This window comes from Orycteropus afer, unplaced genomic scaffold (assembly GCF_000298275.1).
Source record: "Orycteropus afer afer isolate SDZICR_OR568_19922 unplaced genomic scaffold, OryAfe1.0 scaffold00005, whole genome shotgun sequence".
Lineage (NCBI taxonomy): Eukaryota > Metazoa > Chordata > Mammalia > Tubulidentata > Orycteropodidae > Orycteropus > Orycteropus afer.
The window spans coordinates 432,019-457,989 of record NW_006921592.1 but is presented as its reverse complement, the minus strand read 5'-3'; the positions used below and the strand labels follow the sequence as shown (position 1 = coordinate 457,989).

The window sequence follows — 25,971 nt, the reverse complement described above, 5'->3', positions numbered from 1 at the left end:
GGGAATGAGGAGTTTTGTCCCCCTCCTCCCCTTGGTGTGTTACATTGAGATATGTTTGATTATCCTTAATTTCCCTGAAAGATGAATGGCATAGGACCACACTTTAAACTTAGAATTTGGTTAGGTCCAGTCTTTCTGTCTTCTAGCCGTTTGGCATTTACACAGTTATTTAAATATTATTTGGATTTCTTTAAAACATTTCTGGACACTCACACTTACTGCAGTTGAAAAGGGGCTCTTTGCAGGGAACCCAATTGCCATTGAGTCAGTTCTGAGTCATGGTGACCCCACATCTATCCAAGTAGAAGCGTGCTCCAGAGCATCTTTAATGGCTAATTTTTCAGACGTAGACCACCAAGCCTTTCTTCTGAGGCCTCACTGGGTGGACATGAACTTCCAACCTTTTAGTTGCCAGCCGAGCATGTTACCTGTTAGCACTACCCAGGGAATGCTGCTGTTAGGTGCTGCCAAGTCAGTTCCGACTCCTAGGGACCCTGTGTACGACAGAACCAGACTGGCCCAGCCCCGCACCGTCCTCAGACTCATTGCTGTGCTTGAGCCCATTGTTGCAGCCACTGTGCCAGCCCCTTCTGTTGAGGGTCTGCCTTTTTTTCTGCTGATCCTCCTCAGGGAATTATTACAGAGAAATCAGAGATTAATACAGACTGTTGGAGAGCATCTGGGTAAAGTGGCTAATCTTTGTTTTTCCTTTTGCACTCATAATTTAAAAAACTGATGGAAGATTTTTTTTAAATTACCATCCCAGATGAGATCATTTTTTTCCCTCAAAACCTAGTTGGCAAAAATGATTAGTTTTTGTTTCGTTTCACTGGCATTGTAAATCCATCACTAGTAATTTATAATAAAAGACTGGCAGTCTTACAGTGCATGATTTTAGTTAGACTAGTACTTCCCTGCTAGACAATTAAAACCATGTATTGTAAATAACCTAGATCTATAAAAAAAAACTTCATGGCGGGAACATGTGGCTGATGAGAATGTAAATTAAACTGTGTAATGGATGCAGGTCATGCTGGGTACCACTCAGTGTGTTTGGTCCAGAAGTCTGTCTCATAAACACCAAGAAGAAGACAAATAGCAAGTTTCCTTATTTAATTACTACACAGATGCTTGGTGAAGGCTTTTCTAAAACACTGTTAATTTCTTTGTTTCAACCACCACCTTTATTTTAGAAAAATGAATAGATTATTTTAAATCTGCAGGATGATAAGTAGCTTATCATGGGAAGCAGCTGTTTAAGCCTAAGATGAGCTTGATTTTTAAGGATAAAAATAAAAACCACTTCAGATTAACTTCCAAGAGGAAAACAAATTGTTTGTCTTTCAAGTTATCTAATTTAAGGCCCTAAGCTTTGAACAGTGAGTTAAAATGTATATAATAGTTTCCCCAAATATGGCATTCAAGTCCAAGAAAATTCATGCTTTAATTACAGAATTCAAATGCTTTTCCTACTGCATCTGTTGTAAAGTTGTGTATTAGTCCCAGACATGTTTAATTTAGAGTAGCGTTTATAAATGATTGTGGTTAGTATCAGATGCTCCCATTTAGAATACATATTTAAAACTAAGGTTTGATTAAAAAGGTAGGTAAACAGAAAATTTCTGTTTTCTTGCAATTGATCTGAGTATGTGATCTGGCCAGGATCATCATGGCTTGTAATTTAGCAAAGCTGATCACATTTTTGGGTGATATCTGTTCTGTAGAATCAGAATTAGAAACTAATAGAGGAATCCAGGAGGGGAGATCTGGTGGTGTAGTAGTTAAAGCATTTGGCTGCTAACCAGAAGGTTGGTGGTTCAAATCCACCAGCCCCTCCACAAGAGAAAGATGAGGTAGTCTGCTTCCGTAATGAGTTATAGCCTTGGAAGTCCTGTCAGGCAGTTCCACTCTATCCTCTAGGGTTGCTCTGAGTTAGAATCTTGATGGCAGTGAGTTTGGGTTATTATAGGAATCCAGATATTATGAAATAGATGTCCAGAAAAATAGGCCTTTTTCTGATTTATAAAATTTGTCTCCCCTATTATGGAGAAAATTAGGGGTCCCTGAGTTGTACAGTCAGTTAACAAGCTTGGCTACTCTCCATAAGGTTGTCAGTTTGAGTCTACCCAGAGACATTTTGGAAGAAAGGCCTGGTAATCTACTACTGAAAGACTACAGCCATTGGAAACCCTTTGGAGCACAGTTTTATTCTCACATGCATGGGGTCTGTCCCCATGAAGTGGAAGTCAGCTTGATGCCTGGTGCTGGATGAAAAGCTGGCAAGTCATAGGGACTGCTGTAAAAGGAGGTTTTCCGATCAGCATTCTGTTCACCTGACCTTCTATCCAGCAGAAATTTAATACACACTGGGTGGCAGATGCCGACTAGACACAAGAGAGCCAAAGCTGAATAAGACATGGTCATTGGCCCTAGAGAGCTCATGGTGTAACAGAAGAAACAACATCTTTAGTCATTGAGTTTTATGTTTCATTTTCAAATGTTCCCATGATCTCTCACATAATGGGTGAAGTAAATTACTCTAAGAAACTGCTCCTCGTTTTTGAAAACTAGGGGTGAGTGAAGTAGACACAGGGAGACACCTTAGACAAGCAGGTCAGCTTACCTGTTCAAGGTACCTGGCCTACCTTTGTGGGTGACGAGGAGCAAGGGAGGAGCATGCACCATGGACGAGGGGTTTCCTGCCCCAGGGTCACTTTGCTTACTGCTGTGGCTCTGTGTATTACAGTTCCCGGACCTTGTGACCCCGAAGACTTGATTGATGGCATCATTTTTGCTGCCAATTACCTTGGCTCCACCCAGCTGCTCTCGGACAAAACTCCTTCCAAAAATGTACGCATGATGCAGGCCCAGGAAGCAGTAAGCAGAATCAAGGTGAGGGGGGTGTCGTGTGCAACGGGGGAGGGGGAGACAGTGGGCCCGTTTGGGCACCTAGCCCTTGAGAGTCACAGTGGTCATCCCACACCTCATGTGTCCAGTCCTGAGTTTGGAGGAGCATGCACTGAGATAACACTGCAGGAAGTGTTTGTACGTCTGTCCCTGCTAACCAAACAGAATAAAGAGTTCCAGGGCTGGAGTCCTTATATGCAACGAGAGCGGAAACTCGGCAGGACTGCCTTGTTTTTTCTGATCTGGTGAATTTTCTGCCTTAGACAGGGTGTAGTCTTACTACTTTTCTATCACTTATTTTAGTGGAAAATATTTGAGGTTTCTGCCTTATACAGGTTGTGGCTTTCACACATTTTACTGTATAAATGTTACATATTTAGGTCATTCTTAAGAAATATTACCTATGTCCTTAAACACGTGATCATAAACTTTAAAAACTTGACTGATTGAGAAAGGATATCATTGTAGGTACAATGCCTCAGATTTGAAAGGTATGTCACTCATAACTGGAGATCCGTGCCTTAAACGTTCATGTTTGCAGAGTTGGTTCAAACTAGGTCTCATTGCATTTAAGCCAGGTGATCCTGTTCAAGCTCGATTGACCTGGCTCAGTTCAAGTAGAATGAACCATTTGATCAACTCTAACTTGGCTAGTCTGAAAAGTCAGTGCAAGACTAACCCAGTTTAGACTAGTTCAAGGCTGGCATAAATCTGTTTGAATCTGTTTTATCCAGATTGAAAAGGAGCAGGCTTGTTGAAGAACCCCTTTCATCTAGTTTAAATCATTCACAACTAGTTTGAACCAGCCAGAACTGGCTTGATTCCTTAGAAATGCAGAGCTCTAGAATCTCCACCACAATACCAACACCACCTAGAACCATGGACAAACCCAAGACTATAGAGACACCTCCAGTGCCATTTTACCATCCAAATGCCATTACGTGTCATCAGCACCTACAGCCACTGGGCAGCCACACTAGAGCCATGAGGCCATTTTACCTAGGACCACAAGGGCTAACATCTCTGTTGATACCCAGAACCTGATACTTAAAGTGAATTGGAGTAGGTCAGAACTCACGAGAATTGGTTTTATCCAGTTTCAACTGGTCAAAATTGATTTTCCTCTCAAGGGACCATTCCCATTTTTGTATCTTCTCTGTCACACATCCCCAACTTCCATCCTGTTAGTTCTATGGTAATGAGCAATGAGGAGGAACAACAACTAGAAGGCCATAAGTGAAAATGCTTAATCCCTGCATCAGAGAAAAAATATTCCATGAGCACCTGTGTGTACAAAGTCTCATGAGGAAGGAGAAACCATGATATATCAAGTTAAATCCTTTTCCTCAAGCTGCCCAGGTGGAGAAATCAAGCCAACAGATGTGCAGGGGGTACCAGAGGAGGAGAGGGGTGTGTGAGATGACGGGTGCTGTGGGAACGCAGGCAGACCCTGGCTGGGGAGTAGCTGCAGACAAACAATTCAGACAGGTGCTGTGGAGAGAGCTGGTATTCTGGTCCTCTCACTCAAATGGGTTCCTGCCTCCAACATGTCATGAATATTAAAGAAGGTCCTCTTTCCACTGATGCCCTACTTAGAATGACTCTGAGCCCTCTCCGTCTCACACCCAGTTATTCTGCTGTTTCACGAGCCCCTGTGTGCATGTCCCCAGATCCCCTCTCATTGCTTCCTTATCAAGCTGCTACCATTGCTTCTGCCGCTGGGACTTGTTCACTGCCTCTTACCACCCTTCTCCAAGCTTAGTATTGGCCCTTCCTAACTACCCAAAGTGTAGTAAGCCCAGGCTGCAACAGTTAATTCCGCTACTGAAGCTTTAGGAAGTAGGATTATAAACCAGAGAGTAATTTATAACTGCACCTAGAGTGGCTGCCATCAGCACTGATGCAGCCCTGTCAAGATGACTAACAGAGGCTTGGCAGTTTCTTCTATATGAGGCAGGGACCCACTCAGTGACTCCGTCCAGGATTCGTAAACCTTGTCTGTGCCAAGAGGCACAGCTGCCTTGAGGTGTTCACGTCTTCTGTGATATTCATGAAATTAGCCTCTCCCAGGATGACTGCAGTGGGAAGGCTCTTCTTTTGAGGAAACTCCCACTCCCTTCCCACAGAGATGTGTCTTGCCCTATGGCTCCTAACAGGACAACCCTCTATTAGCATATCCATCTGACCTCGGTCCCTTCCAGGTCTTTCAGGCTACATAATGCGACATGCAGAGCATCAACAAGTTCCTGCTGAGCTGCCCCATCTAAGCTTGGTCTAACTCTTTCTCACTGCTTCCCCTTACTATGAAGAGGTAGTGTTGCACAGCACTCAAAATGAGAACATATAAACTCTCTGAGAAGACAAGTGCATTTTCAGGCACTGTCCCATCTCAGAGAACTTAAAACAGGAATGTCTGTAGAAACCTAGCTCTGACTTCTTGTGCCCCACAAATACCAAACAAAGCACTTCATTAACTGGGTTAGTGGTGCCCTTCCCAAGGCCCCAAGATCAATGGAAATGCAAGTACCCATCTTATTCAGTGGTTCTGTAACAGACGAGCACCACCTCTGCAAGGTGTGTTTGGAAATGGGTGGGAACATTTTTGGTTGTCACGGTGATTGAGGGCATCAGATGCCATCAGTGGGACAGAGCCATTATACTGAGCACCCTATGACATCCAGGACAGATCCACACAACAAAGATGTATCTGCACCAAAATCCCAAAGCACCCCCAACACGAACACCATCACAGCCCATTCAAGTAAATCTTCCAGAACAAAGGAACTAGTGTACCCTCAAATTACTTAAGACTCCTGAGAGAGAAAACTCTTATTTTGAGATGAATGCCTCCAAGGTTGTCTCCATCAAGGTTTCAAGTCTTAAAGTTCAGGTTTCATTCTGGGCACCTTGTTTATTAGCCTTAAAGGCTGATTGGTTCCTTCAGCTCCTAGAGATAAAAGATATGTCTTTTCACTCCCTCTGTGATATGTATGGGAACTCTGGTGGCTTAGTGCCTCAGGCATTTGACTGCTAACCAAAAACCTGGCAGTTCAAACCCACCAACCACTCCTCGGAAGGAAGGTTGGGCAGTCTACTTCCATAGTGATACCACCTCAGAAATCCAAGGTGGGGTCGCTATGAGTCAGATCTGACTCAACAGCAGTGAGTTTGGTTTTTGGTTATGATATGTATACAAGGAGCTCTGATGGCACAGTGCCTAAAGCCCTTGACTGCTAACCAGAAGGCTGGCAGTTCAAACCAACCAGCCACTTCATGGAAGGAAGACGGGGCAATCTACTTCTGTAAAGATTTACCAACTTGAAAACCCAGTGGGGGTCGCTGTGAGATGGAGTCTACTCAATGGCAATGGGTTTGGTTTTGGTTTTATGATATGTATGTGGCACTCAAATGACACTAGGAGAATGCACAGGATAGATCACTGGAATGTAAATTGATTTTCAGAGTCAACTACAGCAGCCATACGGGTCCTCATCCGAGGCCAATTGTATTGTGGGTTAAACTGTTATTTCCACAGTGGTGTCCGATAGCATTGATAGTGTTCTTTTTTTCTTTAAAGTCCAGCTCCCTGATAAGAAGAGATGGGAAAATGTACTTTGAAGCTTCCAAGGCTTGCTATCCAAAATTTCCACGGTTCATTTGAACAAAAAAAAAATAGATGGCTTTGTCAGTCAGAACCCGCAAAATGGAGGCTGTCTGATTATAAATACAGTTTAGACCTGCCTAGAGTGGAATAGACATTGGGAAAACATACATTTATTTTACAGCAAATCACTCTAGTGTGAGGAATTCATTACAGAGTGGTAAAGTTAAATTGTTACATTTCATTTATAATCTACACATATCATGTTATAATGTGCTCCTATGCATTTGAAAGAACTGTTGCCTGCCATTAAGTATTTTTTGCCTCATGTTCCTTCTACATCCATTTAAATGCTCTTCCGATTGTTTGGCTTTACACCCAGCCTGAAGCTTTTTCATACTGCAAGTGGAGACGGCTGTATTTAGAACCCACAGTCTATGTCTGCACCTCTTAGAAGGGCACTGTGTCAGGGAACGTGCAGGGGTCTCCATCATAGGCAGAGAGAAGCTGAGGGTGGAGAGCGGTTAACCAGATGAACGAGGACAGCCTCAAGTGGCACTTGCACTATGGTACCTGCCAAGAAGACACCAGTCTCTAAGGGAGATGGTGTCACATGTTTTTCTAAGAGAGACCGATGTTTTAGAAATGACTTCTGGGTTACCTCAGCAGAGAGCACACAGAGCACAATGAGGCTACGGATTCTGTAGCGTCCGTCAAGGAGGGAAGAGAGAAAGAAAAGCTCTATGGATGTATTTTTGAAATCTATTTAGCAACATCCTTACACACCAGCTACCTACTTGACTGCTAACCAGAAGGCTGGTGGTTCAAACCCACCAACCATTCCTTGGAAGGAAGATTGGGCAATCTACTTTCGTAAAGATACCGTCTCGGAAACCCACGGACGGGTCACTATGAGTCGAATTGACTCAAGGGCAGTGAGTTTTTTTAATGGTCTTGTTGACATGTTGCTATGGACTTCTGGCCTCCAAAACTATGCAACAATACATTTATGTTCTTATAAGCCACCCGATTTATGTTGTTGTTTTTTGTTATAGTAGCCCTAGGAAACTAATACACACTGTAAATAGTTTGCTCTGTGATAAATGAAAATCCATTGTGTTCTAGAGTTTAAATTTTATAGCTTATACTCAGGACAAGGAGCTCTGGTGGCATAGTGCCTAAGGCATTTGATTGCTAACCAGAAGGCTGGCAGTTCAAACCCACCAGCCACTCCTTGGAAAGGAGATTGGGCAATCTACTTCCATAGTGATACCACTTCAGAAACCCAAGGAGGGGTCGCTATGAGTCGGATCCGACTCAACAGCAGTGAGTTTGGTTTTGGTAGCAATATCCATACTCACCAGCTGCCTAATAATTTTCAACTTAATGCTTTAATCTAAACAAAAGTACAGTAGTTTTCCCCTTTTATTTTCTGATTCTTCCCACTCCCCTCAAAATACCCATTTTCCCCCCTCTTTCCTCTGCCCACATCATTTGTTTAACCTGAAGGATGTGAGTGGGGCCGGCCTCCCCCTCACCATGTGTCCTGCTGTAATTAAATATTTGTGGTGCTGTGTTTGTCCCTGAGCAAACACTGAATGTAGATTTCTGTTTCAAAGCAGTCTTGACTTTCTGTTATTTGTTGATTGTTTTGTCTGTCACTCTCACCTAGCACTGACTGTATACCAGAATTTAATACTGCTTATTGAATGGGTACTTGTTGTTTTAAGAATTAATGTTTTCATAATTTAGCAAAGAATTTACAAATTCAGTTACCAAATGGCTTGATCAGGTGTTTTCTGCTTAGTATAAAAAGAAAGCAAAGGAATTTGGCCCAAAAAATAAAAAATAAATAAACCATCCATATACAGACTCCTGTGATAGGCATTTTAGGAGATAAAAATGAACAAAGACACCATCCTTGACCTTCAGAAACTTGCAGTCTGATAAAGGAGTTGAGAAGGGTGTTTAGATAACAAGAGTTCAAGGCAAATGAAGGAATCAGAAATTAAAAGGCTTTTCCTTTTATAAGAAATAAGCAGAATTAGAGGGACATTTTCCCTCCTCCCCTCCCTTAAATTTGGGCACTCTTTCTTCCCTCATTGTTCAGCATTTTTCAGAAGAAACAAGGTCATTCCAGGAAGCCTCCGTGTAGCTTAAAAGTGCATTAGCAATGATTCTCAAAATGTGGTCCCCAGACCTGCACCTTTGGCATCATCTGGGAACTTGTGAGGAATGCAGATTATCGGGCCCCATCCCAGACTCACCAAGTCAGAAACTCAAGGGTGGAGCCCAGGAATCTTTATATTAACAAGCCTTCCAGGGGATGCTGCTGCACGCTGTAGCTTGAGAGCCGTTGCCTTGTGGGAGAGTGGGCTGCCAGCATTAGGGAGCATCCTTTCTCTGCCTGTGCCCTGCAGCTTTCCAGCCAATCAGTGTGCTTGTCACCAATGGATTCCATTGGCAAGTAAGCTAAAGAAACACTGCAAAACACATCTCTGTTAGGACATTTGCCACCTGTTTTCCTGTTAAAGGTTCTGAGAAGTCCTACACTAAGGAGTCTTCCTTAATTCCATTTAACCAACAGCTCCTATAATTATACACAGAATATATTATTACATGATACGTATTAACATCCTGTTGCTTAGTATTCCCCAGAACATGTTTTGGGAAAAACATCTAGAGAGAGCTTTGCCCTGAGTATTGTCAGTACTTAATCTTGACCTTGGTAGAGACACCCTTCTTACCTGAAAAGGGTGGGAATTAGACCTAACCTTTGTCTAAAACCAAAACCAAATCCACTGCCCTCAAGTTGATTCCAACTCATGGTGACCCATATGTTACATAATAGAACTGAGAGAGAACCAAAATTTAGGCCAATACAGTCTGTTCACTTGTCTTCTGTCCACTACATCTCCATTCTCACATTTCACCCTCTTTTCTACTTTATTCTCTGCTCTTCAGTCAGAAGACAGAGTGGCTTGCTGGACCCTGCCTGAGCCATGGAGCTGGGGTCATGTCTACACTGAGTGTGGTGTGTATGTCACCATTCTTCCTACATTTATGAAACTTATGCAGTTAGATTACCATGATGCCTAGATATTTGTTCATCTGTCCATGTGTGTAAAGAGCATTCATTATCAAATACTTATTATGTCTGTCTTTACTATCTGTCCCAAAAGATCAAATTTTCCATCCTTTTAAAATCTCCTTTAATTTTCAAAAACTATGATTTCATTGTAGAATTAAATTTTCTATCATTGTAACTTTGCTAAGGAGGCCTGATGACACAGTAGTTAAGTGCTTGGCTGCTAACCAAAAGGTTGGCAGTTCAAACCCACCAGGTGCTCCATGGGAGAAAGATGTATCTATCTACTTCCATAAAGATTACAGCCTTGGAAACCCTCAGGAGCAGTTCTGCCCTGTTCTTTAGGGTCACTGTGAGTCAGAATTGAGTCAACTGCAGTGGATTTGGTTCTGATTCTGTAGCTTTTTCTAAGTCTTACCATTTCCTACCTAGCTTGACGAAGTCCACAGTCAGTAAGGAGACAGCTGTTTGTATCAAACGTTTTGTGTGCATTGTTTTATTTACTTCTCAGAAGGGGGAGAGTATCCTGTGAGGTTGATTTTATTAACCCCATTTTATAGACAAATTGAGATGTTTATAGGAAAGAAACTTGTCCCAGTTAACACAATTAGTGGTTTGGTGTGTTGAGTCACATTGCCTGGGTTTGAATCTCTCTTCTGCCACTAACAGCTGTGTGATGTTGGGCAAGTTACTTAACCTCTGTGTGCCTCAGTTTCCTCACCTGAAATATGAGGATAATGTAGTGCCTACCTCACAGGGTTGTTGTAAGGCTTTTACATTGATACAGGTGAAACGCTCTAAAGGATACTAGCACATAGTAAGTGTAATGTCACTAAATGTCAGCTAAACAAAGAGAACAGTTGAGAAGAGCCCCGACATGACTAATCTAAAGTGTCTTAACCACGGTAAACGCTCAATGCACATTTGTGGATTGAGTGACAGGATGGACGGTGCACAGTGTCTGCCCTTTGCAGCACACCCCGCTGGGTGATAAGCCATAATCAATCCTGTGAACCACACCAATTTAAATGGATGTTGTCATTCCTGGCTTTGTGATGCATGCTGGCCTTATGTTTCTCATGGACCTCTTTCTGCTGCTCCAGGTTCTCATTCCGGCTCCAGGCTGCCCTTATCATTTCCAGTGCTATATCTCAATTTTTAGTTGCAATTTGTTCTAGGGCACTTGGAGGCCATAAGTAATTGAAAGTGATGGTATTACTATTAGAAAAGTGCTGGTATATTACTCTGAGTGCATAAAATATTTTCAACTTCATAAAAATTATTTCAGAATACCTTTCATGACACTTCGGTTGCCTTTTGGATCCACTTCCTCATCACCTGTTTCAGTGAAAAATACAATCTGGGCATTCCATTGGTGGCTGGCATATTAGAATTTGAAAGGGTCCTTTCAGATCCCAGTTACCAGAGAGTTGAAGAATTTTGACTATCCACTCTTTAGTTTTGGTATCAAAAAGTACAAAAATGCCTATATTACAGTCATATCTTTTCAGGGAAGGCGTAGAAAAGAAAGAAACATTAAGGCCTCAGAACAGTTGTCTGTCATGAGTTTATAACTGAAGTAGGTTGGGTCATCTCCCAGCAGGACTCTCAGATTCCTGTATGGTGATGTGGTGTAGCATCAACATAGGGCCACCACCCTTAGATACTAAAATATTTCCACTGTAATACACAGCTGTTAGAATAACATTTGTACTCATGACCAAACAGTGTGAGCTGTGGGGTGGGTGTTTGGGAGTGAGGTTGCCCTAGTTTTCTGGGTGTCCCAGAGATTAGCTACTTGGTGTTTAGACAACTGACTCATCTGGTTTCTCCATAATGAGGTAGTACAGGCAACTCACTGTAGTCACTAATGAAACAGAGACATACTGCTGAGACCAAAAGAGTTTTTCTGTCAGGTGAGTACCAAGTAATGTGAGAGAGTCCTTCCTCCATCCCTCACCCATCACCACAGCACTGTCTATGGTTCAGCCATTCACACACCATCATTCACACAGGATCTGTATGTATAGCAAACCTTACCGAGGCCAAGACATTGCATCCTGGCATAGATGAATGATAATGTAGTAGCAAGCACAAATACAGTGCTTGGGATGCATCAGGTACTCTTCTAAGTGCTTCGCATCTATTCATTTTATCCTTAAAACAGCCTCAAGAGGTTAATACTATTTTTATCTCCACTTTATGGATGAGGAAACGAGGCACAGAGACATTAAGTGGCTTGCTTAAAGTCACACAACTAGTAGGTGGCAGAGCCAGAATTTTTAGACAATCTGACTACAGAGTCTCTTCTTTTATCAATTATGTTCTCTCTTACTTATAAATAGAAGGAAGAAATATTACATTCATTTCTAGGTAAGCATAAGCCATAATAATATTATATAAGTTTAAGGCAAGAAGTATTACTAGAGATAAAGAGGGACATTTCATAAAATTGAAAGAGTCCATTCAACAGGAAGACACTATCCTAAATGTGTATGTACCTAATAACATAGCTATAAAATATAGAAAGCAAAAATTTAGTGGACAGAACCAAAAGGAGACATGGACAAGTCCACAGTTATAGCTGGATATTTTTAACACATTCCTCTTAATGAATGATACGCTCACTCATTCACTCACTGCCATACAAGCAGACAGAAAATAGCATCAAGGGCATAGTGTGTTTGAACAGTTCTGTTAACCACTTTAACTGACTTACATCTGTAGAACATTATCCCCAACAACTATGGAATGCATATTCTCTTGAAGTCCACATGAAACATTCACCAAAGTTGACCATGTGTTGGGCCAAACAGCTAAGACAGCAAATTTCAAATGATTGAATCATACAGAGTATCTTCTCTGACCTCATTGGAATAAATTTAGAAATCGGTAACAAAAAGATAACTAGAAAATCACAAATATGTTGAAATTAATAACACAATTCTAAGTTATCCAAAAGGCAAAGAAGAGATTACAGTGGATATTAGAAAATGTTTTGAATGGAACAATAATTAAAATGCAATATATCAAAATTTGTGGGATGAAACTAAAGCAGTGCTTAGAGGGAAAGCCATTGCTTTAAGTAAAAATATGAGAAAAGAAAAAAGTTTGAGAATCTGTCATTTAAGTTCTCATCCTAAGAAGATACAAAGAGATCAACAAATTAAACTGAAAGAGAAAAAATAAGGAAATAGTAAAGGTAGAGGCAGAAATCAATGAAATAGAAAACAGGCACACAATAAAAGCAATTAAACTGAGAAGCTGGTTCCTTGAAAACATCGATTGCAGTTAAGTTTAAGAAGCAGAACCTGGAAATTTTTGCTTCCTTCTTCCCACTGCCCTGCCACCGACTAATTTCCGAATGAGGAGATTGATTGCCTTTAGAGTGGGATTTTGTTCACACCAGTTCTCCTCCCACAGAAATGCTTTCTGCCAACCCTTTTTGACTTTGAGTCTCTGCAGATTCTTTTCTAACTCTTCTCCTGTCTCTGTTTGTTCCATGCTAAGCAGATGGCCCAGAAATTAGCCAAAAGCAGGAAGAAGGTGCAGTACAAACAACGTCATCAGCTTGGTGTTATGCCTGTTATTTTCATTTATTTACGTTTTGCCTTTTTATTATTTCGTGTTTTTGTTTTCTGCATCCAGCAAGTTTTTTGTTCAGATTTTCTTTGTGAACCACCCCATAAGCCAGCGTTTCTCCAAAATCAGTTGCCTAAAGTGGCCATTTTCTTTTGCTCATTAGTCATTTCACGTCAGGGTAACGACAAGGAACAGATTGGAGATGCTAAATGAAACATCTCAGAGTGTGAACATTTCACCCTTTCAGGAGGATTGATGTGGCAGGGACTTGGGTCTGTTCAATTATAGTTAGGTTTGATTTGTGGATTTGTCAGATTGCTGGATGCAAAAAAGAAAACTCGCTAATAACCACACATGTGCAGAGTTAAGTCCTGAATTAAACAAACTGATGTGCTTTTTGGTTGTGGAGCTTCTAGGTGCTTATAAACTACTCATGATACGTTGAGGCCTTTGGGGCTCTTTCTTATGGGATGGTTTCTGGAGTGGGTTACTGCTTCTATGGCTGCGGGGGTAGTATGAGAACATGAAGACCCTCTTACCAGAACAGCACCCCAGTGGCTTAGTTTGTACCTGCTATGAACATTGGCCCCCTCAGTTCAAGCAGCGACATACTGACTTTTCCAAGACCCTTAGGTCTGAGTTTTTCCTTCCCTGCTGGGCTATGAAACCTTCACGGAAAAATCAGTATTCCAAGAGTGAAGTCCGCTTCAGTGAGTTACTGCTTCTTTAGGGGAAAAAACAAAGGATGTTTTGCATTTTTCCTGTAACCTAGAGATGCCAACTCACATCCGTGTGTCCATCTTCCATGTGGGGCCCTCAGCTTTGGGAACCTAGCTCTGGAGTCTGCATTGCTGTTCTGGTCACTGTGTCTTGGTGCCTCTGTGTGTGAGCTAACCTCTCCCTGGCATCTGGGTTGAAGTCATTTATTAAAACCTCCTCTTGGGGCATTTTTCCTCTCAGGCTCCTGAAGGCGAATCTCAGCCCATGACAGAGGTGGATCTCTTCATTTCTACCCAGAGAATCAAAGTCTTGAATGCCGATACGCAGGTATGAGTCAGCCCCTCCTTTCCCAGGGGGATGAAGGTTAGTTAGCAGCTTGGTGGCTCAGAGACATTGCCCATGTTTATGGAGTAGCTGTGCCCAGACACTGGGCACCATACAAGCTGGAAGGTGGTGGCTTTACAGTGCCTACTACTGAGTTGGGCCTTGGACTATTAAAGATCAGAGGAAAACTAAAATATGGATGTTGTATGTTAACAATTCTTACAAATTCTTGTCAGAGGATTCTTCAGTTTGAACCAGGTTAGCCTTTTAAGAATTTTCATACATGCGTGAGAGAGAGAGAGAAAAAAAAAAATGACAACCACCCCATGTAGATCTTTTTATTATTTTTTTTAATGTCCCCAGCAGAGGTATCTGTTGGTTATAAATGATTGAAATTTCTTCAATTTCACCTGCCACAAATTTTCTACCGTGGTTATTAGCTGAGGAGAAGGCCCTCAGGTAGGGTGGAGTGTACATGAATCGGCCAACAAGCCCTTTCCGTGAGCCCCCAGGCCCACCCTGCATACGGACTGTCCCTGCCTGGCCTGCGGGGTGGCTGACTCTCTTCTGGGTCACTACTACTGTACTAGACTTAAAGTGCTCTCTCCCTCCCACCCTGCAGGAGACAATGATGGACCACCCCCTGAGGACCATCTCCTACATCGCTGACATCGGGAACATCGTTGTGCTCATGGCCCGCAGGCGGATGCCCCGCTCCAACTCCCAGGAGAATGTGGAAGCCTCCCACCCTTCCCAGGATGGAAAAAGGCAGTACAAGATGATCTGCCATGTCTTTGAGTCGGAGGATGTAAGGGTGGCTTGCCCTGTTCGCCCTCTGGGTAACCTGGGCTGTGCTTAGGTGCCAGATTCTATTTCCCAGAATCTGAAGCAGCCTAATTAATCATACGTTGAACATATATTAATATGCCCCTACTGTGTGTCAGGTGCTGTTCTAGTGCTAGAGATACAAAGCTGAGTAAAAGAGGCTAGTTACCCATCATCAGGTCTGTAGGGAGGTGGAAAATAAGTACATAAATAAATACACAACATAAAATAAGGTAGTAGTAGTATGTGCTTTAAGGAGTCCCTGGGTGGTGTAGATAGTTAATGTGCTCAGCTGCTAAATGAAGGATTGAAGGTTTGAACCCACACAGAGGTGCCTCAGAAGAAAGACCTGGAAATCTACATCCAAAAAATCAGTCCGTGAAAACCCTCTGGTGCACAGTTCTGCCCTGACACACATGGAATTGCCATGAGTCAGAGTCAACTCAACGGCAAGTAGTATTTTATAAGGAAAATTAAAACAGGATCAGGGGATAAAGGATAGGGGCTATTTCAGGTAGCATAGTCAACAGTCTTTCCTGAGGAAGTGACATTTGAGTGGAGACTTGAATAAAGAGAGTGAGAAAAGAGTAGCTGGCAGGGATGTGCCAGTTAGGCTAATGGGATGGACAAGAACAGCAGGCCTGCAGGTGTAGAATGCGAAGAGTGGGAAAACGAATGCTGTCAGATGCCCAGGGGCCTGAGCAGGTCCGTTTGAGCATGAAGGCATTTTGGGGAGACAGTTTTTTGTTTTGTTGTTGTTGTTGTTGCTGTTTGCCATCGAGTTGGATCTGACTCATAGCCACCCCTCCTTGGGTTTCCGAGGCAGTATCACTACAGAAGTAGATTGCCCAACCTTCCTTCCAAGGAGTGGCTGGTGGGTTTGAACCACCAGCCTTCTGGTTAGCAGACAAGTGCCTTAGGTACTATGCTACCTTTTTTTTTTTCCTTTCAATTTTTATTGTGATTTGGGTGAAAGTTTACAGAGCAAATCCACTTTCCATACAGCAGCTCACACACCCTTTGTCTCATGACATTGACCACAATTTACCACAGTGTAACAGCTCCCTTCCCACTTCTTCTCCATGGTTACCTCTTCCCTATGTCCTTCCCTCCCATCCATCCCTGCCCCCTGAGCTGTCTTCCTATGCATACATAGCCCTTCTATTTTCCCTTGATTGATCTCTCCAAGGAGTGTATCTACCTAATGTAAATGTTCAGCTCACATGCCTGTCTTTTGTTTGGCCGGAAGCCACAGGAGTGGGTTCAATTTCAGACCTGAAGGGCAGCTAGGGGACATAGTCTCAGTGGTTTCATCAAGCTCTGTCAGAACAGCAAACCTGGTCTTTTTTGTGTGTGTGTGATTTTGAGTTTTGTTCCACATTGTTCTCCCACTTTAGCCAGAATCTCCTACACAGATTTCCCTCTGAGTACTTGACAGTGATAACCAGACATCATCAATTTCTTTTGGTTTCATGGTCATATAGGCTACAGATCGCATGGTCTGCCAGTCTCTTGGGCTAATTGTTTTCATGAATATTTGGTTTTCTTCTTTCTTCTCTGCTCTGGATGAGGAGAGACCCATTGTTGCATCTAGATGACTGCTTGTAAGCTTTTAAGATCCCAGTCACTACTCACCAAAGTACAATGTAGAACAATATTTTTGTGTAGTATGTTATGCCAATTGAGCTTGATGTCCCCTGCAACTATGGTCCCGAGCCCACAGGTTTGTAGGACTGTCTTGTGGGCTACAGGAGAGTTAGCTTCCCTGCCCCCACCCTCCTAGTGGCAGGAGCACCCTCCTACCCTCCCCCCCACCCCCAGTGATCATAAAAACCCAAATTGCCCGTGCGTGTTTCCAGATGCCCCCTAGGTGAGAAGTGCTGTTAGGACTTTACAGACCTGGGTGAAGAGTCCAAATATGATTGTGAGATGGAAGAAGCAGGCCAGCCCTCCTCCTTGTTAATAAGACTGAGAAAGGGCTAAGGAAGGGAATCTCCTTCCTGTGTTCTCCTTGCTACTTATAATGGCCAGCTCCTCCTCCTGTCAAAACCAGTGATTCCTACCCACCCACCCTACCCGCACAATTTCTGCAAGTGCTGAAGTCAAGGGAAAAAATGAGCTTTCAGCTAATTTTTTTGTCTGCCGTTAGGCCTTCTTTTCATGTTGTCCCCACAGCTAACGGTGGACCTGCTGGCCAGGTCACAGCTTCCAGCTGCGTTACCGCCAGAAGCATCACCCAAGTGCCCACCGTCTTGGGACATGCCCTGCAGTGGCCATGACCTGCAGAGCCCCCAGGAGGACCATATCCATACTGTTGGCCTTGCTTGTTTTCACCATTCTCACAGTTGCAATAGGCTCTGTGTGTCATATTGAGCAGAGAGCTCTTATCTCTTAAAGACTCTCTTAAAGACAACTGCCTTTGGTAGCCTTGGCTCCTCAAACATGGCCATTTTTCACCAATGGAATGTTTGTGTGGCTGCAGTAAATTGCCTCCCTCTACAGAGTAAGGAGCCAAAAGCAGCCTGATTTTCTTTGGGAAACCCAAGCTGACATGGCTGCAACCCCAGAGAGGAGGAGATGCTATGTTTATTGTCACTAACCTTTTGCTTCCGACTCGACGGCATATAACAACAACAACAACAACAACAAAATCCTTTGCTTATCTGGTTCTCGAGAAAGCTGCCCAGGGACAAAGTTGCTGAGAAGACAGCTTGAAAAGCTTCTTCCTTGTTATTCTTTAAAACCATGGCCAAACCAGCAGGTTGGAACAACATGCATTTTAGAAGGCTCTCAGAACATTCCAAAAGAGTTAAAATATAGATTATTAAGGCACCTGTGTCCTACAGCAGACCAGTGAAAAGGTGATATTAGCTCTGCTCACCTCTGCTTCTGCTTAGGCGTGGGAAGCCGCTGTAAGACACTCAGCCACTGCCCCTGAGACTGTGGCCCCTAGCTGCCCTTTAGGTCTGGAATTGAACTCACTCCTGTGGCTTCTAGCCAAATAAAAGATAGGTATATGGGCTGAATATTTACATCAGGTAGATACACTCCTTGGAGAGATCAATCACAGGAGAATAGAAGGGCGGTGTATGCACAGGGAGAACATTCGGGGGCAGGAGTGGATGGTAGGGAAGGACACAGGGAAGAGGTAACAATGGAGAAGAAGTGGGAAGAGAGCTGTTACATTGTGGGAACTCGCAGTCAATGTCATGAGATAAAAGGTGTATGAAATGCTGTATGGAAAATGAATTTGCTCTGTAAACTTTTACCTAAATCACAATACAAATTATTAAACAACAACAACAAAAAAAGACAGTCACTGGCTTGGAGCTCATAAGGAGAGGTTTCCTTCCCTTGGAGTTTCTTTGGGGCGGGCAGTGAAGATGATGAAAGAATGGAGAGGCAAGAGTTAGGATAAGCATGACTTGGAAATCTTATCCCTTTGCTTCTACTGGAGCATGGACAAAGAGCATTAGCTCCGGAACTGGTGAGAGCTGGGAATGAACCTGCCGCCACCACACCTGAGCTGAGTAGTTGCTAAACCTCAGTTGCCTTTTACATAAAATGATAGTACATCCCTCACTGGGCTGCTGTGTGACTCACTGCCTAACTGCCAAGACCGAACCACAACAGTTGCCATGGAGTCAATTCTGAGCCCATGTGTGCAAAGTAGAACTGTGCTCCATAGGCTTTTCAATGGCTGTGACCTTGCAGAAGCAGATCACCAGCTTCCAAGTTGCCTCTGGTTGGATTTGAACCATCAACCTATTGGTTAGTAGTCAAGTGCTTAACCATTTGTGCCACTCAAGGACTAATCTCAGTTGCTACAGCTTCCATCAGGTGTATCTGTCAGATGGTCTGGTGGTCCACCGGTCATGTTCAAGGCATGCATCTTTCAGTTTATTTACAAGTGACTCTCTGATATCAGAAGCCTAAGTATCTCCCAGTTTTACAGTAGGACACAGGGTGGTTCTCTATGTGACTTGTAAGATGTGGCATGTAAAGTTGCCAGACCCTCAGGGGGAGAAAAGTGAAACATTTCTTTTCCCCTGGCCAGCCATGCAGAAAATTTAGCATCACTGTTAATGAGGTATATATATATATATATATATATGATTAGAAAGGTAGGGAAAGGAGAAGGAATGAATGGAGGTTACAATTAGATGTGTTTTAAAAACAGTGCCCAGAAGTGTTTGATCTTGTTTTTCCCGTTTTGTTTTGTTTTTCTACCCATTAGAATTTCCCAGCGACTCAGAGCTGAGTGGTGGCTGCGAGGGTGGGTTCTGGAATTGGGCTACCAGGATCAACAACTCCCTAACCCCACCTTTTCCCAGGGAGTGAGCAATTTAACTTCTCAATCTCGGTTTCCTGACCTGTCCAATGGGGGTAATGATACAGATCCACAGTTGCAAAGTCTAAAAGCTCTGAGCAACAAAAGGGGTTCTTTATAGTCAGTAGGCAGAAGAGCTTGATCTTAACTTCAGTGAGGAAACTTACAGTATTTTTCCAGCTTATTATGAATCTTAACACATTTTGCTGCAGAAGTATTACTGTGTTTGTTTACGGAGTACTTATCCAGGGCCTGGAGGGGTTATTTCATAATGTGTAGGATATGCCCTGTTACTTTTCTAAAATCCAAAAATTTCTGATTCCAAATCATGGCTTCATAAATTTTGGATGATGGCTTGTGACCTGTGCCAGTCATAGAATTGATGTGAGGATTAAATGCAATGGTCCTTGTAAAGTATTTAATGTAGCGTAGGCACATGAGAAGTCCTCAGTTGCTGCTGGCTTTCCTGATTATAGTGTCGATTAACTGATGCTGGGGCTAGATCATCGGAAGCGGAGTTCCAATCTGTGTGCCCTATAATCTTGAGCAAGTTCTCAGTCTACTTACTTAGAAAATTCAGGATTGGACTAGATCAGGGGCTCTCAGGTTTTGGTTTTTTGTTTTTTTTTTTTTAATATTTTATTGTGATTTTGAAAAAAAATTATATTCAAATTAAATTCTCATTTAACAATTTCTGTACATGTTCAATGACATTGGTTATACTTTTCACAATGTGTCAGCATTCTTATTTCCATTCTGGTTGTTCTGTTTCCATTAATCTAACTTCCTTGTCCCCCCTTACCATCTCATCTTTGGTCTCGTGTAAATGTTGACCATTAGGTTTCATTTAGATCATCTAAATCTAGAGGAGCACAGTAATCATGGGTGATATTATTTATTTTATGAGCCACTCTGTCTTTTGGCTAATAGGTCACCTCTGGAAGTAGTTTGAGTTCCAGTTTTAAAGGGTTTGCCGGGGCAATAGTCTTGAGGGGTCCTTCAGTCTCTGCTGTCCAGTAAGTCTGGGCTTTTTTAGAAATTTGAGTTTTGTTCTACATTTTTTTTCCATTCTTTCTGGGGCCTTCTATCGTGTCCCTTGTCAGAAGTGCCTGTTGTGGTAGCTGGGCAACATCTAGTCTCAAGATAGGTGAGGCCGTGGTTTGTGTAGGCTGTTAGTCCTATAGAATTTCTTCCTTGAGTCTTTGGTTTCTTTCTTTTCTCTTTTGTTCCAGATGCATAGAGATGAACAGTTGTATCTTAAATGGCCCCTTAAAAACTTCTAAGACCCCAGATGGTGTTCAGACAGCCTAGGGTGTAGAACATTATCTTTATAAGCTGTTATTCCACTTGACCGAGTTGCCCTTGAGCCAATACCCTTTTTACAATGGGCATTGTACAACACTCCCTTACTTTCCCAAAGAGAAATTCAGGAAATTAAATGATAAGAGATAATATAATTTCTCCTTTTGAAAATGTTTTTGACAAAGTAATCCAAGTAATGCCATAAATATAATAGGAAAACTAGTGAAAATAAAATCATATTCACGACAGTATGTAAACGCTTGGGCCCGACCACACCAGAAGACAGAATGAAGAGTCGGATGCTTGCATCTACTTGATGAATTTGTTAGAATATAAGAGAACATGGTATTCATCTGAGTGTTGTCCACACTTTCTGTTTGAGTTGAGGACTAAATAAATATAAAAGCATGCACTGAGTCACCTTGTGTCATAGCAAAGGTTCAGGCTGATACCAATGAGATTTATTGGCAGCTCACATACCATAGTCAGCACTGGTGTTGATAATTTTCCAACATCATAAAGCTTTCTCCTGGTAAAGTTCTAGATAAAACAAAGGATCATCTTACCTCAGTTTGCACCATAGTTATAGTCTTAGAACTTTTAATGTATACTAAAGCTATCCACTCAAAATCTGTATGTTCTGTATAAATGAGAGTTTGGTCATAAAATACTACCAGTTGCCTTCGAGTTGACTGTGGCTCACAGTGACTCCACAGGTGCAGAGAAGAACTGTACTGCATAGGGGTTTCATGACTATGACCTTTAAGAAGTGAAGCGCCAGGCCTCCCTTCTTAGACACCTCTGGGTGAATTCAAACCACCAGCCCTTTGGTTAGTAGCCATGCACTTAACCATTTGTGCCATCCAGGGATTCCTTGAGTCCTAGACTCATAGTTAGGGATGGGTGTTACATCTACATGACTGGCCAATGGGACATTTGAAAATTATGCAGGAGGTAGAACCACTTGCCATCATGTAGGACTGTCCTTTGTATTGTGGGATATTCAGCATCTGACTTCTGTCTACTCAATGCCAGTAACTTCTGTCGTAACCAAAAACAGCCCCTAATTTAAAAAATGGTCCCTGACAGGCATCAGTGCCCTCCTGTGGAACCACTGGCCTAGCTTGTATCTAGGGCTCCATAGTCCTGCTGGAACCCTTAGTCCTGCGGGGAAAGGGCACCAGGACATCCACCAACAGCGCTGCCCTACTGATCTCCATCTTTTCATCTCTGGCTGCTATTCCAGGCCCAACTGATCGCACAGTCCATTGGGCAGGCATTTAGTGTGGCATACCAGGAATTCCTCAGGGCCAACGGGATTAACCCCGAAGATCTCAGCCAGAAGGAGTATAGTGACCTGCTCAATACCCAGGACATGTACAACGACGACCTGATCCACTTCTCCAAGTCTGAAAACTGCAAAGATGTAGGTACTTTCCTGAAGCTGTTCTCCAAGCTGGGTCAGCTGGGTAGGAGCCCCAGGGAGAGCTGCAGGGGGAAAGGCAGAGCAGCTGAAGGTCAAGGGTGTAGTGCTGGGAGGCCACTGTAAGGGGCTCCTACCTGTCTCTGGCTCCCCTCTCCTGCCGCGTGTGGGGGCATGGACAGTGAGGAGTGAGGCAGAGCATCATCTGCTCCCTGGATTCTTGGACTAAGCACTGGTGGGTTCCAAAGGCGCATAGGACCTGAACTCTGCCCTTCCAGTATGAGGTAAGGGTCCTGAAAAAGTTAAATGGTGGTGCCAGGTCCAAGTACCCGTCAAAGAAAACTGTGCTTGGGAGCCTGGAACCGATTGAGGGTTTCAGACAATAAATGCTGCACTTTTCAGGGACAGCCTGATTGCTTCAACTGAGCTGTCCTGGAGTACCTGGAGGACGGCAGGGCCCTTTGAGCTGGTCTGGAGGGCTGGGTAGTGTTTGGAAAGGGTAGGGCATGAGAGGGCAGGGCTGACATAACAGTGCAGAAGCATGAAGGTCAGAAAGCTCAGGACTTGTCCGGGGAACCCTGGTTGGGCAGCACGGCTAAGCAGAGGGGTATGTAAGAAAGGAAATGGAGAGGCCAGCACAGAGGTTCTGGTCAGAACAGAGGGCTTCCAAGTCCAGCCAAGGAGTTTGGACTTTCTCCAGTAGGTAAAAGAGAACCTTTAATGAGAACATGGTCATTTTCGCCGCTATTTGTGAGGTGTCTTGGCTCAGGCTCCCTAGAAGCAGAGCCTGAGACAGGGGTTATGATCCAAATGATTTACTCAGAGGAGGCACTCGGGAGAAAGGAAGTAGGGAAGCAGATGGTGGAGGATGTTCAGGAGGAACACGGTCTTGCTAGAGGTGAGCTTCAGTCTGATCCAAGGGGACTCAGACACAGATAACAGGATAGAATTGTCCTACCTGAGATGAGGTAGCTGGCAGGCCAGTTACACTGTGTTCTTGGAAGGTTTAATGTGAACTAGAGCCATGCACTCCAAAAGTTTTTGTGTTTATATGTAAAAATAAAATTGAGTCCCAGACTCAGATAATTAGGAACAGGCATTACATCTTCATGACAAGCCAGTGACCAGTGATTAATTGACCAGTCATTGGCCAAGGCAGGGAGAGTCATCCATTTGGTCAAAGGCAATTTTCCAGAAAAGGGGCTTCAATAGCTGAGAGGGGTGGGGCTACCAGCCTTCAAGGGGGATTTTAGCAGGCAGCAGCAGCAACTACTACACTTTATGTTTCAGCATATATGAATGTGAATGAATAAACACCCACGTACACTCGCTCTTTGTTGGATGCTTTCATGAAGTGTCTCAGGCTTGTGGCATCTCTGCAAACCTCACCAGGTTGCGGGTATCCAAAACCAACCATCTCCTCTGCCCAAGCAGTGAAGGCCGCCACAGTTGTGCACTTGGTCTCCTGTCTACACTCTCACCTATTTACAATTGGGATAACTTCAACACCTCTTTTTTCCCTTTTTCCTCAATTTTCTCCTTGCAGAGAAGTATTGCTGTAACATGTATTTATTCATTTTTAACCCAAGAATGCTAAATATGAGAATTTTTTAACCAATATATTAATGTGAGATGGGGGAACTGTGCATGGAATCAAAAGCTGCTTCTTGAAACCACGGTGCACCACCAGCGGTGCCATTACTGAGGTCTACAGAATGAAAGCCTGGTGGACTGCTGAGCAAGATTGCTATGGGAAATGACACAAGGGCGAGAAAGGGTGTAGGCCTGCGTCTTAGTTATTTTTAACACAAACATCCAAATGAGTGGTTTTAAAGAACCAAAATTTGTTTTCTCACGTTCTGGAGGCTAAAGGTTCAAGTCAGGGTCTTGGCCATGTGGATTCTTTCCTGGTTGGTAGCTGTGGGTGTTGCTTTGTTCTTTGGCATTCTTTGGCTTGAAGATGAACTTCACGTGGCGTCTGTCTTCTATAGATGTTCTCTTCTGTATCTAATCTGCTCTTTCTATAACTCCTAGGTGATTGGGTTTGGGACACACCCACGCCACCAGAGCTCCCCCGCCCCCCACCACCACCTGCCATGATATGGCCTAATTAACATAACAAAAACCCTATTTCCAAACATAGTTATATGTATGAGAATAGATGTTAGGATTCCAACACATATTTGGGTGGAGGGCACAATTCAGTCCCTAACAGGCTGTGTTAAATCATTCTGTACAAATGCCAGATGCCATGGACTACAGAGAAGAGAGGGATCCAGTGGGGTTGGAATCATCCATGAAAGTGTCTTTCTTAGTAAAGACAGGAGAGGAGAAATGCTTTGCTTCTGCCATTACCTCAGTGGTTGCTGACACAAGTTACCTGTTTTTCTCCTTTCAGGTTTTCATAGAGAAGCAGAAAGGAGAGATCCTAGGTGTGGTGATTGTGGAGTCCGGCTGGGGGTCCATCCTGCCGACAGTGATCATAGCCAACATGATGCACGGAGGCCCCGCGGAGAAATCGGGGAAGCTGAACATCGGGGACCAGATCATGTCCATTAATGGCACCAGCCTGGTGGGCCTGCCCCTGTCCACCTGCCAGAGCATTATTAAGGTACCTGGTCATGGGAAAAATCAGACCTGGAGTGGACAGGGAAAGTGTGACTGCAATTAAGATTATTAATATGAATGAGCATGTTCTGGTGTCAGGCATCCGGGAGGACTCAGTACACAAAGCTGTGGACTTTGCACTCAGTTTACCCTCACAAGCCCAGGGTGGTACTACAGTAAAGGCATTTGGCTACTAACTGAAAGGTTAGTGGTTTGAGTCTACCCAGAGTCACCTCGGGACTGTGGTGGCGTAGCACCTAAGGCACTTGACTGCTAACCAGAAAGCTGGTAGTTCAAACCCATCAGCCACTCTTCAGAAGGAAGGTTGGGCAATACTTCCGTAGTGATACTACCTCGGAAACGCAAGGTGGGGTCGCTGTGAGTCGGATCCGACTCCACAGCAGTGAGTTAGAGTCACCTCGGAAGAAAAGCCTGCTGACCTGCATCTGGCAGCTTGGCTGTTGGAAACCCTGTGGAGCACAGTTCTACACACATAGGGTCATCATGGGTTGTAGTTAGCCCAATGGCAACTGATATTTGTTTTCTTGTTTTTAGCTTACCCTCAAGTTACTCTTTACAGATTCCTCCCCAAACCTGTTTTTATGTCAAGGAGGGTATATATGGCTGACATAGCCTCTAATAACCAAAACCATACCAAACTCACTGCCATCAAGTAAGATCCAACTCATAGCGACTCCTCCTTGGGTTTCTGAGGCAGTATCACTACGGAAGTAGATTGCCCAGTCTTCCTTCTGGGGAATGGCTGGTGGGTTTGAACTGCCAACCTTCTGGTGAGCAGTCAAATGCCTTAGGCACTATGCCCCCAGAGTTCCCTAGCCTCTAATGCCACACCTATATAGTTTCCTAGGGCTGCCATGGGAGGTCTGGTGGCGTAGTGCCTAAGGCACTTGACTGCTAACCACAAGGCTGGCGGTTCAAACCCACCAGCCACTCCTCAGAAGGGAGATGGGGCAATCTACTTCCTTAGTGATACCGTCTTGGAAACCCAAGGAGGGGTCGCTATGAGTCAGGTCCGACTCCATGGCACATAACAACAGCAACAGGGCTGCCATAACAAAGTATGACAAAGTAGGCTAAAAATGACAAAAATGTATTGTCACACAGTTCTAGAGGTTAGAAATCAGAATTTGAGGTATTGGCAGGGCCATATTCTTTAAGGGAAGATCCCTTCTTCCGTCTCCTGGCTTCTGGGAGCCCCAGGTATTCCTTGGCTTGCACCTGCAGCATAACATGGCCATCTT

General features: G+C 43.5%; 1 protein-coding gene across 1 annotated transcript in view; it reads left to right on the top strand.

Moving 5' to 3' along the window:
* APBA1 (amyloid beta precursor protein binding family A member 1) overlaps window positions 1-25,971 on the top strand; it is a 97,281-nt gene that overhangs the window by 55,058 nt on the left and 16,252 nt on the right. Inside the window, exons 4-9 of the mRNA XM_007938384.2 lie at window positions 2,747-2,892; window positions 13,110-13,142; window positions 14,139-14,225; window positions 14,845-15,030; window positions 21,926-22,105; window positions 24,501-24,713. Coding sequence (XP_007936575.1) covers window positions 2,747-2,892; window positions 13,110-13,142; window positions 14,139-14,225; window positions 14,845-15,030; window positions 21,926-22,105; window positions 24,501-24,713 — 845 coding nt within the window. The remainder of the gene's footprint in view (window positions 1-2,746; window positions 2,893-13,109; window positions 13,143-14,138; window positions 14,226-14,844; window positions 15,031-21,925; window positions 22,106-24,500; window positions 24,714-25,971) is intronic.